The following is a 23,788-nucleotide window of genomic DNA, read 5'->3' as shown; positions in this document are numbered from 1 at the left end:
CAACACGTGCGGGTGTAGCGTACTCTTAAATAATAATTATAATAATATACGCTATTTGCAGTATTCAATCGCTCGACGACCCGGGGGGGGGGGGGATCTCTTTCGAATAACTCTAGTCTGTGGCAGGAATAGTTTATCGGGTTAATAATATAATATTGTATTATTGTCTATTCGCCGTCCCAACAACCCGTCCTTGGCGTTAATTCATTCCACGCGCGCAATACGACAAAATTATATAATATTATTATCTAATCCGTAACAAACCATATACCTACATAATAATATAGTAGGTATACATAAATGCCATAGATTAATACATTTCGAGACCTGTTGCCACCGCATTGTCACCCCTCCCCCTCGCACACACACACAAAAACGGTGGCGGTTGGGGTTGGAGGTGGTGGTGGCAAGGTGATGATGATTGGATTATTCGAATGCCTGCAGCTATACGGTTCGCCATTTAACGATTAATTCACGTACGTACCACGCCCAGAGACGAGTGTACAGAAAACAAGGAATGCGCGTTCGAGGAGAAAGGTCGCGAAATGATAAAAGTCCGACTTTCGAAGGATTTACTCTGTTGTACGTATGTTAGAAATAGCAGGTGTGTAATCTTTGTACAGGTTAACTGCAGGTTTGGATTGTATTACGATTGCCTATGTGTCAAGAATAAAACACATTTAACAAACTCAACTGTTTCGTCTTTGTACTAGTTAGATAGTACGCAGTAGACCGTATGATAAGTATAATATGCATTGAGTATAAATGTTTGTGTCGTTCAATAGACGTAATGCTAAATGTAGTGAACGGTATATTCGTGCTCTTTTAAAAATTGTTGAGATTCGTTTCGGCGATCCGTTGAATAAAATTAAAATTAATATATGAATATTTTTAGTCGAATTATCAATACGAGATCAAAGTTACACCCGTCACTGATGGTGTCTGATGGTGTCTTGTTATCATCGGATTTTTTTTGTTCGGCTATATATAATTCTAATTTTTAATGAATTTAAAAAAAATATGGAAATTTAGTTGTTTTTAATTAATAAGTTATTGTCATCGTTAGAATTTGAAGACTTACTATGGCCGTAATAAAGACATTTTTTATTCCAAATCATGACTCCCATTAATATTTTGTTTCAGAAAACATCGCAGAATATATTTATGTCTATAATATTATTCGCATTTTGAAATTTATCCGTTTCATCGAATGACGTATTTTATATTATGTGTGCGCAAAAAGTTATTGTCAATCAATATTATAATAACAATTTTTTATTAATATTGTTGTTGTAACAATTATTATAATGAACCCTGCTATTTTATTTGATTGTGTTATTCGCACCCTCCCCTACAGCATAATCACCGCATTGACAATGAGCTGGCAGTTATAAGTTTGTCGCCACTCTCGTTCGCAGACGACAAGTACACTGATGGTGCACACACTGCTGCAGTATCTACACACGTCAAAAACACCCCTTTCTGTGCAGTCACACCTACCAAACCATTTAGGGTTGAAAGAGTGGTAGCGCGAACGTCTTCGGTGGGAGAAGGGCGGCTCGGGTGTGCACTGTGCACACATTTATCATTTCAGCGGAACGGCCTCCGGTGAATGCGCGTATAGTGTTTTGTCGCCTGTTTTTTATGTTTTCATGTCACCGACCGGGTTTAATAACAATAATAAATCCGTACTTTCACAACCCTTTCCCTCACCCACCAGCCGACACTCTGCAGAAACGCTTTCAGACGACTTTTACGCGCATCGCGTACCTGTTACGCCGATCACGCCGCTGCTGTCACGCTCTTCATCTCTAACAAATGGAACCGACCGAGCACACGCGAACGTATAATAATATATATCACCTTATCATAATGAATGATTAATAATGCAACTGCTCCATGCCAACTATATGGTTGTACGCCTCCACTTCTAACACCTCCATCACCGCACAGTAACCTCCACTGCCGTGTAAACGTACACAACTACTCACTAATTTCTAACCATGTGCGTGTCTTTTTACAGGCAAACTGGCGACGTACACGCAGACACCGCCACCGTCTTCAACGCCATCGTCAGTCGCTCGGCAGGCCGATCGCACTTCCTCCACCCCCGGCAACGGTACCGACCAGCTGTATCCGTTTTTCGATTATTACGTGCCCCGCAACATCACAACCACAATAGGACAGAGCGCGTTTCTCCACTGCCGGACGGAAAACTTGAACGACAAATCGGTAAGTGATAACCTAACCTAACGGTATCATATTATACGAATGACAGAACAAAAATGTGCTCGACAGTTTTATTTTTATATCTTGTGTATGCGTGGTCGACCGTCAAGGAAAATAATCCCAACTATAGACAGCCCCCCTACTTACAAAAAAAAAAAAAAACAATTAATTTTTCGACATGAATATATACCTTGAATATTAGTTTTATTACGTATAGATTAGGTATAGGCGAGTATAATATAATATAATGGGACGGAATTCATATATAACTTTTTAATGAGACGCGACTATATTATGGTGCCCCGGCGAGAAGAACGTGGTTTTAAATTTAAACGAAAAACAAAAATGTCATTAATTATCACTTACCTACGTTTATTACAAAATTACTAATATCATTTATAAACTTGATAGACTCAATAAAATTCGGGACTATTTCAAATCGAATGAACTATTGTCGACCCAATTTTGTTTTTTATTTATTTAGAAAATTGAACAATTATATACCAACCTATACGTTAACCATTGTCCAATTCACCTTGAATTTATTTGAAAAATAAATAGATACAGTAACTCATAAAAATCCAAATGTTTAAATAATTTAAATAAAATTGTATGTATATGATAATAAATGTGCCACTATTACTTGGTGCCACAAAGTTCAATCAAATGTATTCAATAAATTCCGTGTGTTGATTGATTTTCTCTGTCCAAACGCGAGTTTCATTTGTAAAAACGTAAACCATATTTTCACACCTCAAAAATGTGTGTACAGTAGGTAGGTAGGTAACATAAAAGTTTATTTTTTTAATCAGAGAGCGCTAAAATACAAGTGAACTCGTTTTTTTTTCATTATTTACAACTGTCGAACGAATGTTTTGAAAGTAATTTTACTTCTGTGTTTTTTTTTTCTACTTGAAAAGGTGATATAAGAAAATGCAAATTCTGATCAACAACAAAACGCTAAAGTTTTTACTTCTAAATAAAAAAAAAATAACAGATTGATTAAACCCATTTTCAACCAATATATACTTATTCAAACTGCCATTTTTTCTAATTTTAATATTTAAAATAGTAATACGATTTTTTTTAACAAAAGTTTTTAATATCACAATTTTTTAAGTGCAAAACTTTTTATTCGTAATATTAAACATTTAAAAACATCAATACATATAATGTAATATTTAATTTGTATTGTGTTGGAAACTTTTAAGAAACGTATTTCTTCGTTTAACGTAGGTAAATTCAAAAAGATAAAATTATAAATTACTGCACTTATCAGTACTCTAAATAATTACTCTACTTTTCCCTTGAATAAATATTTTTATCATTACAAAAGGAAGATTTTTTTTTTTAATGATAATTTCCCTTATCAATATTTTATAATTTAATTGCATCTTTTCACTGCAACAATGACTTAACACAAATAATAACACTGCAAAATAACTACCGTAATATTTAGTATAACTCAGCCTCATAAACGATCTTTTTAAGATCTGAAATTTAAATGTATTGTACAGTTTATTTCAATAATATGGCATTTTATATTATTTTGTATTAAATTTAATTTAGTATAAAAATAATGATTTTTATCTTTCCGACGAAATTGTAAAATATTTGAAACTTTGACACAAGTTAAGTAGTTAAAATACCTTAAACACTAATCTCATCTTGAATACTGTAATTTGTATTGGTGTTAGTAAAACAAAATAATCATAATATTACAAATAAGACAGTGTAAGCATTAAAACATTACTTCGATATTAACGAGCCGATGGCACATTAAAATATATTGCTGATTTACGTATATCACATGGTTGGCCACAACGAGGCTCGCGAGTGGGTCTTGACGCCAAGCTTGGAGTAAAATTAATTCATATAATATAAAAAGTACTTCTCAAAAGTAAAATCTAATTTCTTAATGTGCACCTACCTGAACAGTAATGATCTGTGTAACGTAAAAAAAGGATATTCTTTTATTTGTTATAAAATTAAATGTGTTTTCATTTTATAAACATACTTACCCGTCTTAACAAAGTAGCTCACTTCGAAATAGGTTCGTAAATTTACGGCTCCCAGAATTAAAGCTAGTGGTCACCTCTGTTATGTTATATTAAAATTTTTACAAATAAAAACAATTTATATTATATTTGATCTGTAAATTAATTCGTTAGGTAATATTATGTTATTGAGCGAGTTTGATACAATTGTTTATTACAGTCTAGATTAAAAGAATTGTCATATTTCATGTTTTCATATTATTTTTTTTTTTAAATAATTATACATATTTTATTGACGGTAATATATATTATTATATTATTATTATTATTATTATATAATAATTCTATTATATTATATTATATTATTATTATTATTATTATTATTATTATTATTATTATTATTATTATTATTATTATTATATTATTATATTATTATATTATTATGGTATTATTATTATTATTATTATTATTATTATATTATTGTAATATATAATATATATAATATATATTATTATATACCATAATTATATTGTATATTCATAATACATACCAGTTACCAATAGATACCAATGTGTTTAAGGTCAAACTAGTTTTGTTGAGATTGTGTACTCATCACTTATAATATTAAATTTAGAATACAACTTTTTAGGGGGTTGTGGGGGGAGCTAAGCCCCCCCCCCAAAGTCTATTTAACCTGGAAACTTATTGCAACCCTAACAATCTATGTCACTGGTCTATGCTATGCATAAATTATTTTAATTAAATCACGCTGCAAACTTGAGATACACACAAGAAATGTTACGATTGATTGTATATGGCTGTTGCAGTATAGTCGATATGAATTACAGACGTTAACAATGATTAACGTTTAAAACAATATACCGTCTTTATCTATTAGTTCACGTGATGAACAACTTAGTTGGCTCGTGTGCAAAATACATATTGTTGTAATATAGTTGTTGATTAAATAAACGCAATCTTAAATCAGATTTGAGGCAATACAATTGATAATATTTGTATAATAATCTAATTCAATTTCGCTTAGGTCCTGGGAATCCACCTTATTTAAATGTAAAAATAATATTCGAAATAAATAATAAAATCTCGTGTATTATATCGTGACCACCGTCAAATGTAGAATAATATACAATTTTACTTGTGAAAAATAAGAGAACAAACTTGACAAATTCCGACTTGGTCACTCCGGACCATAGTCATTGCCTATATTTTATGTTTTATCGACATGTTTCTTGATTAACAGATCAAATGGCCGCACATAGTTTCGTATACGCTGATTATAGACTTACACAAATATTGAACTAATAATTAATTAAGAGCACTTTATTTAGACACTGGCGTCCAGTGGCAACCGAGAGTCGCACGGTCACCACCAACTGGCCATATAGTAAATTTAACTTTTGATATTATTATATTATTACCTTATACACTAAGACGTCTATTAGCAATCGAGTTTCCAAACTCTGACTTTGATTCAGCTTCTGACCAACACTATTTAAACACGCACAATAATTAAAAGGCGTATAACACTTTGTTAACAATACTGTCCAACAGTGTCACATTGACCGGCATCAATCGATCACCATTGAAGGGGTCTCGTTTTTTTTTTTCTATTACTACTCTTCCTTGTATAATATTATGTATTATTGTTTGACCTAGTTTTATTTTGCTAAATTTGCTAAAAACTTACTGACTAAGACTTATTACTATTAAATATTGTCACTTATTAACTATATATGATTATTTAACCTATATTAGTTAACAGTTTTACTATTAATAATGTTTTTCAAATATTAGGTATGTATACACATATAATAGAATTCGAAGAGATCGTATAGGAAACGTTTCGATCGTCTTTGTAGGCACCATAAATATAATATAATATAATATAATATAATTATATTGTCCCCGCTACGTCGCATACTTGCGATCCTATTTGCTATAATGTTTGGTTCAGAACAGATAGGCACCCGTTAGGATTTTAACTTACTTTAAGAATCACCCTGTGAAACGATTTTGATAGATACCGTTCGGCCAAAGGATGGTGTCAAGTTTTAAGACAGATTTCAAAGTTGGTCGGGTCAAAGGGATTTTCATCATCGATAACCTATCGTAAAACCTATTTATACGTAAATAATTTCCGAAAACAAGTTCCAAAACACGTTGAATTCCCCAAAGGTATTAAGTACTGCGCACCTTTATAAGTTCAATAATAACATTATCCAAAAACACTATATATACAGGAGGCGGTGTTTAACATAATACATTTTACTCGTAGGCGATACGAGTGGCTGATTGACATAAAGTGTTGTAAATCGTAATTAGTCTCCAAAAAGACATTATAGAGTCACGTGTCTACTGTTAAAATTCATTCATATTTTAAACATTATATTATTACCATTCAAACACGTATAGTCGTTGAACACGATAAAGTGATTTTAAGTTTATTAAATCGAATCGCAAAATTAAGTTAATTATTATTTTGACTGAAGTATTATAAAAAAATATCATAGTTGTGACCAAGGCCATATATGGCCGTATATGGGGGGGGGGGGGGGGGTTATATTTGGTAAATTTAAATTAAAATCTATAAAATAAATAAACCTGTTTTACTCGAAACATGAGCAGGTATTTATAGGTACATATAATATTGTATTTTCTAAGTTTATACTCAAAACTGAATATATTCTCAAACGAAAAGTAAAAGTTTAATAATGCGTAAACTAAAAGAAAATAATAATAAAACTCATTTAAGTTTCAAAAATAATATAAATACCGAGTTAAAACTTTTAAGGATACACTCAGAAAATAATATTAAGTGGATTTGTAAGTTCTAGAAATATGCAAAATTTTATAATAACACGTTACATTATTTTTAAGTATCTACGTTTCGCGATATAATTTAAATATATTAATTTACAAAATAAATCACGAAAATTAAGACTCGATCATCACTTTATTAGTTTTTAGAAATTTTAAATTTGCCATGTCTGATAAACAAAACGGATACAAATTAAAAATTGATTATTTTAATTTTAAAGGTCATTGGCCAAGCTCTTAACAGTTTGCAATGTATATACCTTAATTAACTCAATAATCAAATTAATACTCAGAGTCCATTGAATCAAATTGTTTTATTTAATAAAGCTACCTAAATAAGTTATAAATAATTCCTGACTTTCTGCTGAATTTTTTTTTTTTTTGGGGGGGGGGGCTTTAAGACATCTTGCCATAGAACAGCATATCCTCCCCCATTCTTCTCTATTTTCCTCTACCTCCTTCCAATTCTGCTGAATTCTATACAATCAAAATCACAATTGTGTTGATTTATGATTTATATGTTTTGCAAAATAAAGAACTAAAAAGATCGAAATCAAAAAATAACGGGATCGATACTTTTATTGATTTAAATACTAAAAAACTCGATTGGAATAATTATTTTAAACGGCTATTATAGGAAATCATTTACAACGTTGAAAGTTGAAAAAAAAATAACTAATACAATGCTGTTTGTCTTAATTAATATGCATGTGAGCAACTCAGAAAATAGTTTTTGTTCATAATATATCCAACCGAGCATTGTGATTGTGGCTGAACAATTGGATAAGCGCCAACGGGTCTTGGCAATTTGAAAACAAATATAAATTGAAAAACTTTTTTTAACAATATTATATGAATTTTTATCGTCGTTGTTGGTTATTTATAAGACACCGATGATCGCGATAACTATGATAGTTTGTTTGTTTTTAACGATCCGAATTCCTCACATTAAAAAAATAAGCCACCCTGCAAATTACTCCTCATATTATTCGACATGCAACCTTTATTAAATAAACTTCTCGAACTTCCTAACAACTATTAGAACTCAACAATAAACATTAAAAATAATAATAACGCCCAACTCCCTTTTTTCTATTTACCGTTAAATTATTATTACTAAACGACTATACAACTATCGGTTTAAAGCCTTATTACAATCATTATAAATGATTATAGTATTGTGAAGTCGTTGAGTTAATGTTTTCAAAATTAAAGTTTTGTTTTAAACCAAAATCAATTCTTGTAGTATGGTATATTATGCTCAACTTGTTCTCGATTCAAAGACGAATTGCACTCAATACAATATTAATTCAGGCTTCAGCACTATACCGAAGTCTAATAATAGAGAAATTAAATTTATTCTACAAATACATTTTATAACCGTAATAAATTATTTATTTTTTCGAAAATTCTCGTTTGAATATGAACTTTAATTATTTTAACGAAAAATGAGTACATTAATGATGTGTAATGCATTCTATAATGTAAATTGGGCTAAAAATAACTACCGAAACGTTTTTATTATACGTTCGTAATGTACATTTTTTTAAACATTTTTTAGTAGGCCCTCGTCCTAATAATGGTCAATTTAATTACACTATATTTCTATATTGAATAAACGTTTGTTTTTATAAAACAAAATATTCATTCTTATCGACATTCAAATTAAAAGGTTAGTTATTCATAGTTTAACACGATTAATTAATTTTTTTAAAACCTGATACAAATAGAAAAAATATTTTAAAATTACAAAAATATTTAATTTAAAAGATTTTTTTTACATAATGGCTATAAAATAATAGAATACCATTATTGTTATTTTTTTTTTTGCAGTTGAATTCAATATGAATAACTTGTACAATTTGAATTGTGAATGGTTTCGTTGAGACAATACGTTTTGGATGAAATTAAATAAAACGTTATACATTTTGAAACTTACGATTTTGACCAAAAGTTATGACAATTAATAATTATTTTAAACGAGCCGATTGCTAAATGGAAAATATTTGTCTGCAATCGAGCGAATTTTCATAACAGGTACAGATCTTAATGCAGTAATTACAATTCATAATAATATGATTTAAAATAATAATGTATCTTGTATACTAAAAGAAAAGGTGATGGTTACTAAAAAAATATTATTTTCTACTGTAGAAAAAATTATCTAACAACCCATATCAAGTATTGTTTATGACTTGAGTATTTTTTTTTTTTTTTTTTATTCTTACATCTCGTTCAAAGTGATTAATATCATCGTAAAAACTAAGTATAATTCTATCGTGTTGAGCTAAAATGTTTCGGTCAAACATAGCAAAAAACCAAAAATATGTTACCTACCTATAAATTATTAATGTTAATGTAAATATAATTGTAGGCTAATGACCTTAGCTGTTGAAGTTTTTATCGAAATTGTCGACTATCGATCATGATATCATTACGACTCGTTACTTGTCAGTGTGTACACCAAACGTACCTACACAGTTTTGAGAAAATTCGATTCGTATTCCTCATAATTTAAAAGGGCATTAAATAATCTATAGTGCGCTAACTTCGTCCTTTTATATAAACCTCCACCAAACTCACCGGAACATGTTTGGGATTGACTAAAAGCTCGTTAAAAATAATATGTGTCTTGTATGTCTAATAATATTGACAAACAGCTAATGCGTAGAAAAAATTGTGCAACAAAGTATGTTTCATTATTAATAATAATAGCACAGATTATATAATATTATATAATATTATATGTATTTTATATAATCTGTGATAATAGTTAAACGAATATTTCAATGTTTTTACAGCATTACAAAAGTGTGTGTGTTTATAGAAGACTAAAGAGGTGACCAAGTATATGTATATAGCACCGAATTAGAAAACGCAATTTACGCAATACGACAAATACATTTTGTTCAAATAATTAATTATTAAACATATATACCGTTTCATCTGTGATATAATTGTGAAAAATAACACCTGTCGCATGATGGCTATCTATGAGGAGATGCGCTCATTGGGTTTTTGACGACCTTCTTTCTAACTTTGAAACGTTTACGATCGCATAGTGTCGTTCACAACTCTTTCGATCTTTCTGTTTCCTTAATACCTAACGGAGTTGTTCCGAAATTCTCACAAAAACCAACGCAAGTTGTATAAGATCTAGCAGAAAATTCCATTATTACCATAACGGCTGGTGGTCACTTGCTCCGTTATGGAAGTAATCAAAATTTTTTAAAACAGTATAAAATAAAAAATTCCTATACTGACGAATTCAATAAAACCACATGACAAGCAGTCGCTTGAATTTAAGATTTGACGCCATATTCCGTCCATCCTATATTTTTGAAAGCCACGCGCTTGTGATATGTGTGTGTGTTAGCCGTCGATTACGAAGAATAAAATGACCTTTAACGCTCTTGCAATACTATTTTATACTATGACGGTCGTACTGTAAATATCTATTATGAAAACTGGAACGTTCTTACAAGCACTTAATTGTCTTAATTCCGGCGATGGCGTTTTCATACGGTCTCTCTGCCCTATAATTTTATTCCTCGCTCTTATTTCGACGATATTTTCTTTTTCTTCATTTTTGCAGTTCTTCTGCCGTGACGTCACGACCCCATTGCCGTCGTATACTGTTTCCCGTTAGATTACAATGCAACAACGCGTGGAGGAAATGTGTGTGGATTAGGTGGAGGTCACGTTATGCGTCGCGGGCAATACGCGTTATGCGTCGGATTGTGTTTATGTAGCAAAACGGCCGGTAAATGGTATGCAGCATGACCTTTTCTAAATATTTGACGACCGACCTGCAACAAAAATACCATACCTCGTAATCTATCGTATTGTATGTTGCATAATTATTATTTTATCAGACGTCAGTTTTATAAATTACCCCACAAATAGGTCAAATAACGTAAAATCGTAAAAATACAAAATAATATTTAAATCAGAAATTATTTGTTTCAAAAACGATTATTGAAAAAACTTTTAATTCGCACGATTTAGTAATTTTTTGCTCAAACATTTTTAAACAATATATTTATTAATATGGTTAACTAGAGGTACGTCCGTACCGATAACAAAATGCATACTTTACATAATTTTACCTCAGATTCTATATACATATATATATTGGTCTTAGATGACCTAGACTATAGGCGGAGACACGCTGTAGTGGAACGCTTTAAATTACAATTATTATTCATCATTAAGCACACATAACTCTAAACAAAAATGCGAAGATAATTTTTTTTCGTGGTATTTACTGTCAAGTCAAATATTTTATGATGAGATGGTTGATATTCGATTAATAATTTAATCATGTCAGAGATAGATTAAGGAAAATATCCAAATCTTGCTTAAAACGATTACGATTTTTACTAGTGACAACAATTCACAGGTGGTAGTTATCTAGCTACCAGACCATACTACCAGGTTAGATTAGTTAATTACCTATGCGTGTTTATGCGAATATAATTGATTAAACCATATAACACACGCATCGGGTCAGTGGGTTAAATCAACCCAAATGATCAAATGTCAGAAAAAGTCTTATTAGATCCGTTATGGTACTGAACACGTCTTAATCAACAATTCCATATTATTATTGCAATAGGTATTTTTTTTTTTACATATTTATTTTAATGTGTACAATCTGTAACAGAAATTTACCGTAATAGATATATAGTAAAAATTATCGCCTCAAACGAGTGACAACACGATTTGAGCGTGTGCGTTTTTCCGAGGGATTCGCTGTGTCCGTTTTCGAACGGGAATTTTTTTTTTGTTAGTTACGAATTTGATTTAGGTCTTCTGACTATAGAAAAATTAACTAGCTCAGTTTACAACAATCGTCTGCTGGGTTGTCGGTTTACCGAAACATCGGAAAATGTTCAAGACGTTTGCTATAAACGTTATGTTATTATTATGCTCTGTGTGTATCGCGATTTGTCACTGTTATAGCACAATTTCTTCAGAAATCTTCTGCCGTTGAGCCGTTGAGGTACGTAATCCGTTTTATTTCTTCGCAAACACAGTAACGACAATAATATTATGATCGGTTACAGACTCCATTGAAGTTACTCGATGGTGGTTTACGTAGTGGTTCGGTGCTGCTCGCAATAATTATTTTAAACGCAGGTCACTGCGACATCGAAAGGGTGTGCGGTATCGTGTTCAGGCCATTGTTTTAATCCGATATGACGATTTACGACTCCGTCGTCGGATTAAATTAATCGTAATCGAGGTGAATATAATTTACTAATGTTTGTTTATCATACCTAACGTGCCGTGCGATGTAATTTCACTACAATTCCGTTAATCTACATAATATAATATATTAACTGGAGGAGGGTTAATCACGAACGCGCCGCAATCGAAAACAGTTTGATCGAATTAAAATATTACGCGCGATCGCTACAATAGATAAAAAAAACGAGTATTACCAAAAATTTAAAAAAAAAAATTGAAAAGGTCTCCATCGGCCTCGAGTTAGTTCGCAGCGATAGATCGAACGGCATAATACGTTTATTTACGAGCTATATTAAAGCACAAAGGACCTACCTATATACTTAACTGCTGTGTGTACACGCAGTGCTCTTTTATTTACGTTCATGACCGTAAAAATAAATTTCAGTTACCTAAATCCCAAGTCCCCGGCAGTATATATAAATATATATTATATCGACCTCCGTCACCAGAACTGTCTATACCACCGTGTTTGTCTCGCGGAAATTACCTACACCGCGTCCGTTTCAATATTACGAGTTTAACTGGACTTAATCCGCGTGTGGGCACCATCGTAGGGTAAGTATTGAGAAGGAAAAAAATAGGAGTACAGTGATGATAATCTATTTTTATATATCTATACCAGGGGTGACCAACATGAATACCTCCGCGGGCTACATAGATAAATACTATGATATCAAGAGTGAAAATGTTTATATAAATATATCTTATTATATTTTTATTATTTTATTGCTAATTAGTAAATATTGGTTTTTATTTTTCAATAAGCCGCAAGTTGGCCACCCCTGATCTATACGATTATACATAATATATGATATTATTATTATTATTATTATACACCTAGTTATGTGCGTTTAGACGGGCTTAAATGATAATACCGCAGAGCATTTGCAATTCCTACACCGAAATAAAATAGCCGCGAGTTCCGTTTTCAGCAATTATTCGAACGCAGTTTTGATATAATCCCCAATTTTGTTATTATGCTCGCGATGTTCGTTTATAACAATATTAATATTATTGAATTCGATATCATCACGGTCATAATATGATAAGTATAATATTATTATATTCTCATATTGTAATAATACGAATTCTCCACAAAATAATATACCCCAACAAGAATCCCGCCGGCATGGTGAATTAAAAAAACAAAAACAGCAATTAGGTGCGTTCAAAACAATAACTGTTTATGATTTTAATATATTAGATGATATATTTTTGAAATCACGTAAGATAATCGCCGTCTAATCATAATATCGTCGAATTTCTATTATAATACTAATAATTTAAATAAAGAAATATAAATTATTCTCGACAATAATGGAGTTTCAATATTATTGTAAGTTTTTCGAAATCAAACAACATCGTTTTGCGTCTACATTACGACCACAACATTTAATGTTAAACCTTTCGGAGAATAATTTTAATAATCTGTCGTCGCCCATGTACTTATGATTAAATTTGTTGAGTATCGTCATTGTGCCGACCGCATAATCGAATCGAAATCAAAACGTTTTGTTATTAAATAACGTCATAACGAACAATTATATTTACGTTTACCTATACTTTAATTTATCTATATTAGAACATTTAAAACAGTGTGACGTGTAGATGAGCAGCTAGTGACTCTCAATCGGTGTGTCGCGAGAAATGTCTGATATTTGTAATTATGCTGGTAAAAAATATCGAAAGCAGTACCTACTTCATTTCATTACATTTGAGTTGAGTGTGCCGGCGAAAATTTGTGACGTGACCAAAAAAGTTTGAGAACCACTGGTGTCGAGTGTAGATGTGCTTATCCCGATTACAGCTGACCAAAGAATAAATTTCTTGTATGAGATATTTCCGTACTCACTTGTAATATATATGACGTCAGTATAGCAACTGTTATCGTAATATTATCCAATAATATGTTCACCATTGATTGTCGTCGTCTTCAATCGTGATAGTGTTCGTGGTTCTCAAAAATAAAATAAAATAAAAAAAAGCGGGTAAGTGGATATCTCTCTGCTGTACATTAGGGGATGGGGTGGACCTCTGACTAGGGTAGGTTAAATTTTAATGCAATGATAGGTATATTGTATACGAAAAACGATTCTGAACGGAGATGATTTGTCAGTCTAGGATATATTATATTTAAATATTGTCATATATTCTATTTTGAAACAAATATTTTATTTTTCAATTAGGAGCCATTTTGCATAAGGCATGGTTAATCAATTTTTCCAAAAACATTGCATGTAGTTATCATAATTCATAATACCTTATATTATCATAAATATACATATACCTGATTTCATAAAAATTTTAAAACTCAAACACTCAAAACATTTTTCCTACAATGACGCTTCGAGTTTTTTCCATAGCTACTTGAAGAAAAACTTATGGAAAACTTAGCGTTGTATTTTTTATTCCTTAGTTATAAACACAAACATTTTTATAATTTTTCAACTTCAAAATTACTTGCAAATTTTCGCGTTTTCGACAGATTTCGTAAAAATTTGAACTATAAACACTTAAAAAAAAATTGTACCTATGTATTCTTATAATTTTTTAACTACAATAAGAACAACTCATAAGGAACCTTGTATTAAATTTTCAAGTTTTTTTGGTCATCCAAAATTTTTTTACCGACACTTCAAAAAAAAATTCTCAAAAAAATCAAAAATTTCAGTCGTCTATAAATAACTCAAAAAAAGTCAACAATTTTTAAAAATTAAACTGTATATAGATATCACTGACATAAACATTTGGTGATAATTTCAAGTATTTATAGTGATTAGTTTTTGAATTACAACCATATAAAAAATCGATTTGGTAGAAAACAGGTTTTGCGTAAAAATTCCCATTTTCCTATCATTTTTTTTTTTGTTTTTCTCGATTTTTTTTAAAACTGTTGGAAAATGTTTACTTTTGACCTGTATAATGCACCATGGATATTCACTTTTACATCGGAAACCACCCCCAAAGTTTGAAATTGAAGCATTATTTCGACTAGTTATGCTGTACACAGATATAAAAACAAAAAAATAAATAAAAAACACACATCATTGTAAAATCAATACATTCATCACTTCGTTCAGAATCTAATATACAATGATAAATGATTTAAGAGCCGGTCACTATATTATAATCGAATTCATCCATAGCAGTAAGTCAGTAGGTAGTAAGTGCCTATAGAATCAAAAAAATTCATCGATTATATGCAAAGTCAGTGTAATAATAATATTATGGTTAGGTATAATGTATGTAATATTTTACTGTTTAGTATTGTCAGTTATAATATTATGTACATATCCATTTATTTTGTTTTCCATTTGGCAATGCAGCTATAATCAAATATAGTTATTTCCTAATATTTTACCACTATAAAAATCGATTAGAATATTTTCCTATACTTTATCAGTAACGTTTATGCACGACACAGTTTTCATTGCGTCCCAAACTGCAGCTGATGCAGTCATACTGATTGCAGGGTAGGAGGCTCACTGAAAGGAGGGGGGAGCGTTAGGAGGATCCACGGTACTGGGGCCCGGCGTTCACGCAAATAATTACTTCAATATATATTATATAATTAGAAAAAACGTTTCAAAATTAATTGTTATTTAAGAGGGGCCCGAATTTAGTTCTGTACCAAGGCCAAAAATATGATGTGGCAGGTCTGGGTTCTGGGTAGGTCAAACTCTTTTTCGATAATTCTCGTGAACAGCTGCAGACTAACAACTACGCTGCATAATAAGGTTACCGCGGTATAATATTATTATGCGTTCGATTTAAGAATTTACCGAAGTTTTTTTCTTTTTCACAACCTATAGTTGAGGGATGACGTATGTATACACATTACATAATATATTATATAGTGTTTTTTTTCATCGTCTGCGGAGCGTGGCGACGAGTGCCAAACACTCGAACAATTGGCGCGCGTGTTTAACGGCAACGACGACGTGTAATAAATTTGGTACCAACGTATTATAATTTATGAGAGTTTACATAGCATTATCGTTGAGCCCGCTGCCGCCGTACAGTCTGTTCCCGCGGATTTCCTAATAGTGCCCACGCGCGTCTTCCTTATTACGGACAATCTTCGTGGAGAGACGAGAGAATTTAATTTTAAAAAAAAAGAGAGCGTCCCGAAATGATGACGCTTAATTTAATGTCCCAAGTGCGTTCCAAGAAAAAGAGATCATATTTTTGACGTAACTTGAATGCACCATAGTTAATTAAACTTATCCACCACATGCGCAACACGAGTTGGTCATTAATATTTATTTTATTATTTTGGCACGTACACTCATTTTTATACTTATTAAGTTAAGGCGAGTGTACTAAATTTTGTATATTCTATTTTTATTAATAGATTTATCTAGTATTAGATTTTAAATTTTTGGAAAATTTTGAAAATAGCAAAAAACGCGAGTCTACTATTGTCTATTATAGTACTGCAATAAGATGATGTCAGCGCACTATTTGTTTTATCTCCCTGGCCCACGCTCAACATTCAAAAAACGCATTTATGCAGAATCGTTTTTTCTATGAATTTAAGTAATCTTACAGTAACAATACAAAAAAAATGTCAATCTAAATAACTTGTGAAATTTTCAAGTATATACGGCTTATATTTTTTGAATAATGACAAATATTAAAAATCGTTTGAGGATAAATCCTTATAGTTACGTTATTTCGTAAAAATTTAAAATTCAAACGCATTTTTGTATAATGATGCTTCGAGTATTCTCTAAAGCTACTTGAAGGAATACTTATGAAAAACTTAATGTTGTATTTTTAATCCTTAGTTATAAACACAAAACATTTTATGATTTTTCAACTTTAAAATTACTTGCAAATTTTCGCGTTTTCGACAGATTTCGTAAAAATTTTAAGTATAAACGCTTATAAAAAAAAATTGTGACTAACGATTTTTAATTTTTTTTAGCTACAATAAGAGCAACTCATAAGGAACCTTGTATTAATTTTTACCGACACTTCAAAAAAAATTTCTCATAAAAATCGAAAATTTCAGTGGTCTATAAATATTTCAAAAAAAGTCAAAACATTTTGAAAACTAAACTGTATATAGATTTAACTAACATAAGCATTTGGTGAAAATTTCAAGTATTTAGAAGTGATTAGTTTTTGAATTACAACCATATAAAAAAATCAATTTGGTCGAAAACTGGTTTAGCGTAAAAATTCCCGTTTTTCTATCATTTTTTTTTCTCGATTTTTTTTTTAAACTGTAGGAAAATATTTATTTTTGGCCTGTATAATGCATCAAGGATATTCACTTTTACATCGGAAACCACCCCCAAAGTTTGAAATTGAAGCATTATTTCGACTAGTTATGCTGTACACAGACACAAAAACAAACAAAAAAGAAAATATCGAGAATAATTAAATTTTTGAGGGAATAATAACATATCGATTTGTCTAAATATTGTCTCAAAACAATTTTAACATCATTTAAATTTATAATATTTTTTTTATCTATTTTGATAGACGCGAGTTATAGGTGCCCACCGAATAGTTGAAAATATTCAACCACTATACAGGGTGTCCCGCGAGGATTTACCCATTGCGATATCTTACGAAAAAAATGGAGATATCAAAATTCTGGTTTTATAATAAGATTCATAGGGATATAAACTACAATTACTTCATTTTTAAATTTATTTTAATGTTTTTGTAAAAAAATTAAGAAATATATTTTTTTATTTAATTATTTCCAAAAAAAATAAAGATGGCCATTTTGTAGAGTTTATTTTTCTAAAAATATTGACGTTTCAAAATTTTATTTTCATTAATTTCCTGATAATATTTTTTCTAGTTTTGAAGAAATAAAATATGATTATAAATTTATAACTATTAGGAACACGGAAAACATTAGGCCGGCCAAATGGGTATGCGCGCGGCGCGGCGGGTCACATGTTTGATAACACTACGGTGTTAAATAATTCGCAATTTTTCTCGATACTAAAAATGTATTAAAAATCAGGAAATCAATGAAATTAAAATTTTGAAGCGTCAATAATTTCAGAAAAATAAACTCAACAAAATGGCTTTCATTAATTTTTTTTGAAATAATTAAATAAAAAAATATATTTTTTAACTTTTTTACTAAAACATTAAAATAAATTAAAATATGAAATAATTGTAGTTCTTATCCCTGTGAGTCTTATTACAAAACCAGAATTTCGATATCACCATTATTTCGGGAGATATCACAATGGGTAAATCCTCACGGGACACCCTGTATTATACATATTATACACTTAGGTTAGGTTAGGTTACTACTTACTATATCCATACCTAGTTTATTTTAGCCACGTATTTTTTATGATATACATATTAACATCATTTTTTTTTTATGTCAATCGTATATATTTAAATTATGTACACTGAGAGCGTTAGTTGTCCGTCTTCCCATAGTCGACAGTTGATTTTTGGCGATAAATTGTGAACATCACTCTAGAGACCAATATTTCTATACGGAATTGTGTATCTGAAATCGTACAGGTACAAAATAGTGTATAATGTTTACATATTTTGGAAATATTGTCACGATAAATAACATAATACAAATCGTCTGTTTTTAGTGAGCAAGTTTGTTTTTGTTGTTGGAAATGTTTTTTTTTTTTAATGTATCATTGTACCTAACCTACTTATTATTTATTAATCAAATGAGATTTTTCTCATGACTTGGTGACGTATTTTTCGGTTGTTCAACATACAGATTAATAATGCGTTTTATTCAAATGTATAATATATAATACTGCAGTTATTGTGAAATGCACAAATAATTTGAGCACATTTAAATTCATTATTTTCTCTTTCGAATCGGTTTAGATAGACTAAGCTGTATAAGATAAATTACAGGTATTTAAAAAACATAATGTGTTTAGTAAATATTTAAAAAATAAACGAATCATTTACGACAATAATCCCAGATGGTATACTTTTTATCTGTACACAAATAATATTATTGTACATTTTAAGGGCCGGTATAAAAGTTAAGTTAAAAAAAAAATTCCTTGTGATCATATTGGTTGCAAACATAAAAGAGATCAATATCGGCGCCAGAGAGTTTTCGGCAGTGACGTAACACGTGTATAATAAATGTCCAAACCTCTCATCAAAAATGTATATCATGAGGAGACCAAAAACGTAATACCCAACCGTTTTAGTTCACACGGAAGGTTTTTCCGAGAAATATATATTTTATATAATATATTTCATTTTAGTCTAAAGCTTACCATTTATGGTGAAAATGGTATGACGTACAATATTAAATTAAAATCATGATATGTATGAATGTGTATTATTTAACAGAACCTATTTGTTAGACCACAAAACTTGCAACAATTATATATTCTATTTATTTCTTATTAAACTAGATCATTGTTAGGTTGTATACAAAATTTAATATCTTTCATAATTACCTAATAAAAAAAAATGTCTAATGGAAACTTCGTTGGCGTGTCTTTGAATTCCGTGATGACGACGTGTTCAATTAAACAGCTGCATGTGTGGTGTATTCTTGCAGGTGGCTCATTTTTTATAATACAGCGAGACCTATATTAATGGACACCTCTCAATAGTGGACACTTTTTCGTTTCCCCGGCAAAAATATATGCACATAATAGGAGATTGGACACTAAAAAATGGTACCGAAGTTAAGAATTATATCTCATAAATGAACACAATATAATGTACATATCGTTCCAAAGAGCCGAAAAAAAATTACAGATATTTTTAATTATACATAAACATTAAACTTTTTTACATCAACTTTTAAATAATATTTTATACACAAAAAAATAATAAATTAATATGTATAGAATTCAAAGTACGTATAATATGTAAATGTTAACCAATTTTTTATAGCGTCTCCCTACAATGGACATTTTTTAATTTTCCGTGGCTGTCCGCTATATAGAGGTTCTACTGTATCATAATATGCAGTGTGGTCATCTATTCTGTGATGAGACTTCGTATCTTTGTTTGAGCGACATTGTTCTATTTCATTTTTTTGTTCTTTTTATTTTGTTTTGTTTATTTTTAAACAAAATATCTATTCCTTAGGACAGAAACAATTGTGTCCTTTTATATTTTTGTCGTACACTGGAATGTAATGATATTACCAATCCATTTCCCTGATAAATTCATTTGTTTATTTTTTATTTATTTTTATTATTGAAAGCACATTCAATTTGGTATAGTAAAAATATACGTTTAACAATAAAATTTGCGTTTGATGCATATTTTCCGAATTAATTTTATGTCGTACATTTTGTTACATTAACATAATAATTGTATTATATTTTTAAATACCATTACGTTATGCCGATTGTAAATAAAATAATAATAGAAAGTTTTTCTTGCATTTATTTAAATTCGTATTCTATAGTAGCGACGAAAAAAAGTAGAAGTAATCTAAAAAAAGCGGGAGAGTGGATGTCGCTCTGCTGTACAGTAGGTTACAAGTGGATTACTGTAATGGATGGAATTAAATTTGAATCCAATGATATTATAGCATTGTATACGAAAAACGATTCTGAGCAAAGACGGTTTATCTGTCTAGGATATATTATAGATAATAAAAATTTTCAAATCTTAGATTTAAAAAGAAAATTTTTTATGAATTTCTAGTTTGAAATAATTTGCGATTTTTACATATGTTGTCAAACTTTAAACTTTGAATCCTTGTAAAAAAAAATTGTGACCATGAATTTATTTTATTTTTCAACTGCTATTGTTAAAATGTGTTAGAAGCCTTGTATTACATTTTCAAGCTTTTCTACCGAACAAATACATTTTTATCGATATTTATAGAAAAAAAAACTAAAAAAGTTGAAAAATTAAAATGTCAGTAAACAACTTAAAACAAATCTAAATATTTTGAAAATGTTATCAAATATAGAAAATGTCTATATAAATATTCAGTGAAAATTTCAAGTATCTGCAGTCATTTGTTTTAGACTCTTAGAGTTACACCAAAATAAGAAAATCACTAAATGTGAAATCCAGTGGAAATCCAATGTTATTGTTAAATTTAAATTTCAAATGCTCATAAAAATTTAATTTGAATTGTGATGACACTTTAATTTGTGATAAAGATTGATAAACTTGTAAGGAATCTTGTATTAAATTTTCAAATCTTAGATTTAAAAAGAAATTTTTTTATGAATTTCTAGCTTAAAATAATTTGTGAATTTTCGTGATTTTTACATAATATGTTGTCAAATTCAAATTTTGAATGCTTAAAAAAAAATTGTGACTATGTATTCCTTTTATTTTGCAACTGCTATTGTAAAAATATGTTAGGAGCCTTGTATTAAATTTTCAAATCTTAGAATTAAAAAGAAAAACTTTTATGAATTTCTATCTAAGATAATTTGAACATTTCCGTAATTTTTACGTGTTTAGTCAAAATTTGAACTTTAAATGCTTTTAAAAAAAAAAATCGTGCCAACGTATTTTTAATATTTTTTAACTGCTATTGTTACAATGTGTTAGAAGCCTTGTATTACATTTTCAAGCTTTTCTACCGAACAAATAATTTTTTATCGATATTTATAGAAAAAAAAACTAAAAAATTTGAAAAATTAAAATGACAGTAAACAGATCAAAACAAATCTAAATATTTTGAAAATGTTATCAAATATATAGAATTCCTATATAAACATTCAGTCAAAATTTAAAGTATCTGCGGTCATTTGTTTTAGTGTTACACCAAACTAAGGAAATCGCTAAAAGTGAAAATCCAATGTTGTAAAAATTTAAATTTCAAATGCTCATAAAAATTTAATTTGCATTTCCGGTGGACTTTTTATTTGTGATAAAGATTGAAAAACTTGTAAGGAATCTTGTATTAAATTTTCAAATCTTAGATATAAAAGAAAAATTTTTTATGAATTTCTAGCTTAAAATAATTTGTGAATTTTCATGATTTATACGTATTTTGTCAAAATTCAAACTTTGAATGCTTATAAAAAAAAATTGTAACTATGAATTTCTTTTACTTATATTGTATTACATTTTCAAACTTTTCTGCCTAACAAATAAATTTTTATCGATATAAATTTAAAAAAAACTAATAATGATCGAAAATTGCAAATTCCTATGAAAAGTTCAACTTAAGTCGAACATTTTCGAAAATCGCATGGTGCATAGAATACTCTTATATAAACATTCGGTGAAAAATTCATGTATCTATGGTCATTTGTTTTAAAATTACATCAAAAACCAAAATCGATTTTGTCGAAAAATGAGTGTGCGTAAGATTTCCCGTTTTTCCCTTCATTTTTAGTTTGTTTTTCTCGATTATTTAGAAAAGTGTTAAGAATTTTTTACTTTTGACCCCCCCAAAGTACCAACTAGATTCACTTTCTGATCGAACGAGGTAGTGAAGTCAAAAATCGAAACACTTTTACTGCCTTAAAACGTGATGACAAACACAATAAAAAAACACACATCATGGTAAAATCAATACATTTATTGCTCCGCTCAGAATCTAAAATATAAATTTTAACTATTAATTTTTGTTGACATACGTGTATATTGATTGATATTATTATGTCTCAGTGAATTTTATTTTATTTCAACCTGTTAAGGCGTTGGAGGTAGTTTTACTTTAAAAGTCATAAATTCAAACCATCCATTCTACCCTAACCCAACACACTTATAATTACACATTGTCACTAATCGGTCATTGTTGCAGCATACAATTTCGAAAATATAGATACAATGGTAGTTAATACTAAGCAATTAATCAAAAAAATTATACCAATTTTTATAATATTATACTAACGCTGATGAAAATATAAATAACCGAATTCAGGATATTATGACCGGCGTGAGTATATACGATAAATAGCGAGATGAAGAATACGAAATCCTCGTATGGTTTATACATTTTTTCAATGTATTCGGAGGTAAAATATTTTTTTAATCTTCGTGGAAGTCGAGGTCATCATTAAGTAAAACCTAATCATAGTTACGTCGTCATGCGCGATGCGATACAGAAATGATATTTTTGTTAAAAATATTTTAATACCTATTCGATTTATGCGATGTTTTGGTTTTGGTTTTTTAATGATATGCATGATATGCAGTAATGTTATTTTTTTCTGTGGCCATTTTTTTTTTTTTTTTTGGTGTAAAGAGTGCTTGAAAAGTTTTACTTTGCACCTTTGAAGATCGGAAATTTTAGATATAGCGGTGGGAGGAGGGGATACTTTAAACGGGTAAAGTTTTTATAAGTTTTTCTAAACCTAAGAAAAACAAACAAAAAAAAAAAACTATAATTTTTTAAGATATTCTATCGAACACGATTTTTACCAAGCTCAGCTCAGAGTCATTCAATAATCTATCATATTATCACTTTTAAATTAAATATCACGAAATATCCTTACCCGACACGAGTTTACTTAGGACCGTTCTCTTTATGCTATCCAACTTTTTAAAAATTTTTATCG

General features: G+C 29.7%; 1 protein-coding gene across 2 annotated transcripts in view; it reads left to right on the top strand.

Moving 5' to 3' along the window:
• LOC107165495 (zwei Ig domain protein zig-8-like) overlaps window positions 1-23,788 on the top strand; it is a 233,486-nt gene that overhangs the window by 150,184 nt on the left and 59,514 nt on the right. For both annotated transcript variants that reach the window (XM_089223095.1, XM_089223094.1), the window contains exon 2: window positions 2,024-2,232. In XM_089223095.1, coding sequence (XP_089079221.1) covers window positions 2,024-2,232 — 209 coding nt within the window. The remainder of the gene's footprint in view (window positions 1-2,023; window positions 2,233-23,788) is intronic.

The sequence above is a fragment of the Diuraphis noxia genome, unplaced genomic scaffold, assembly GCF_037042655.1.
Source record: "Diuraphis noxia isolate RWA-SAM2 unplaced genomic scaffold, SU_Dnox_SAM2 contig0003, whole genome shotgun sequence".
Classification (NCBI taxonomy): domain Eukaryota; kingdom Metazoa; phylum Arthropoda; class Insecta; order Hemiptera; family Aphididae; genus Diuraphis; species Diuraphis noxia.
The sequence above is the reverse complement of the archived record's forward strand: the minus strand, read 5'-3'. Positions and strand labels throughout refer to the sequence as shown.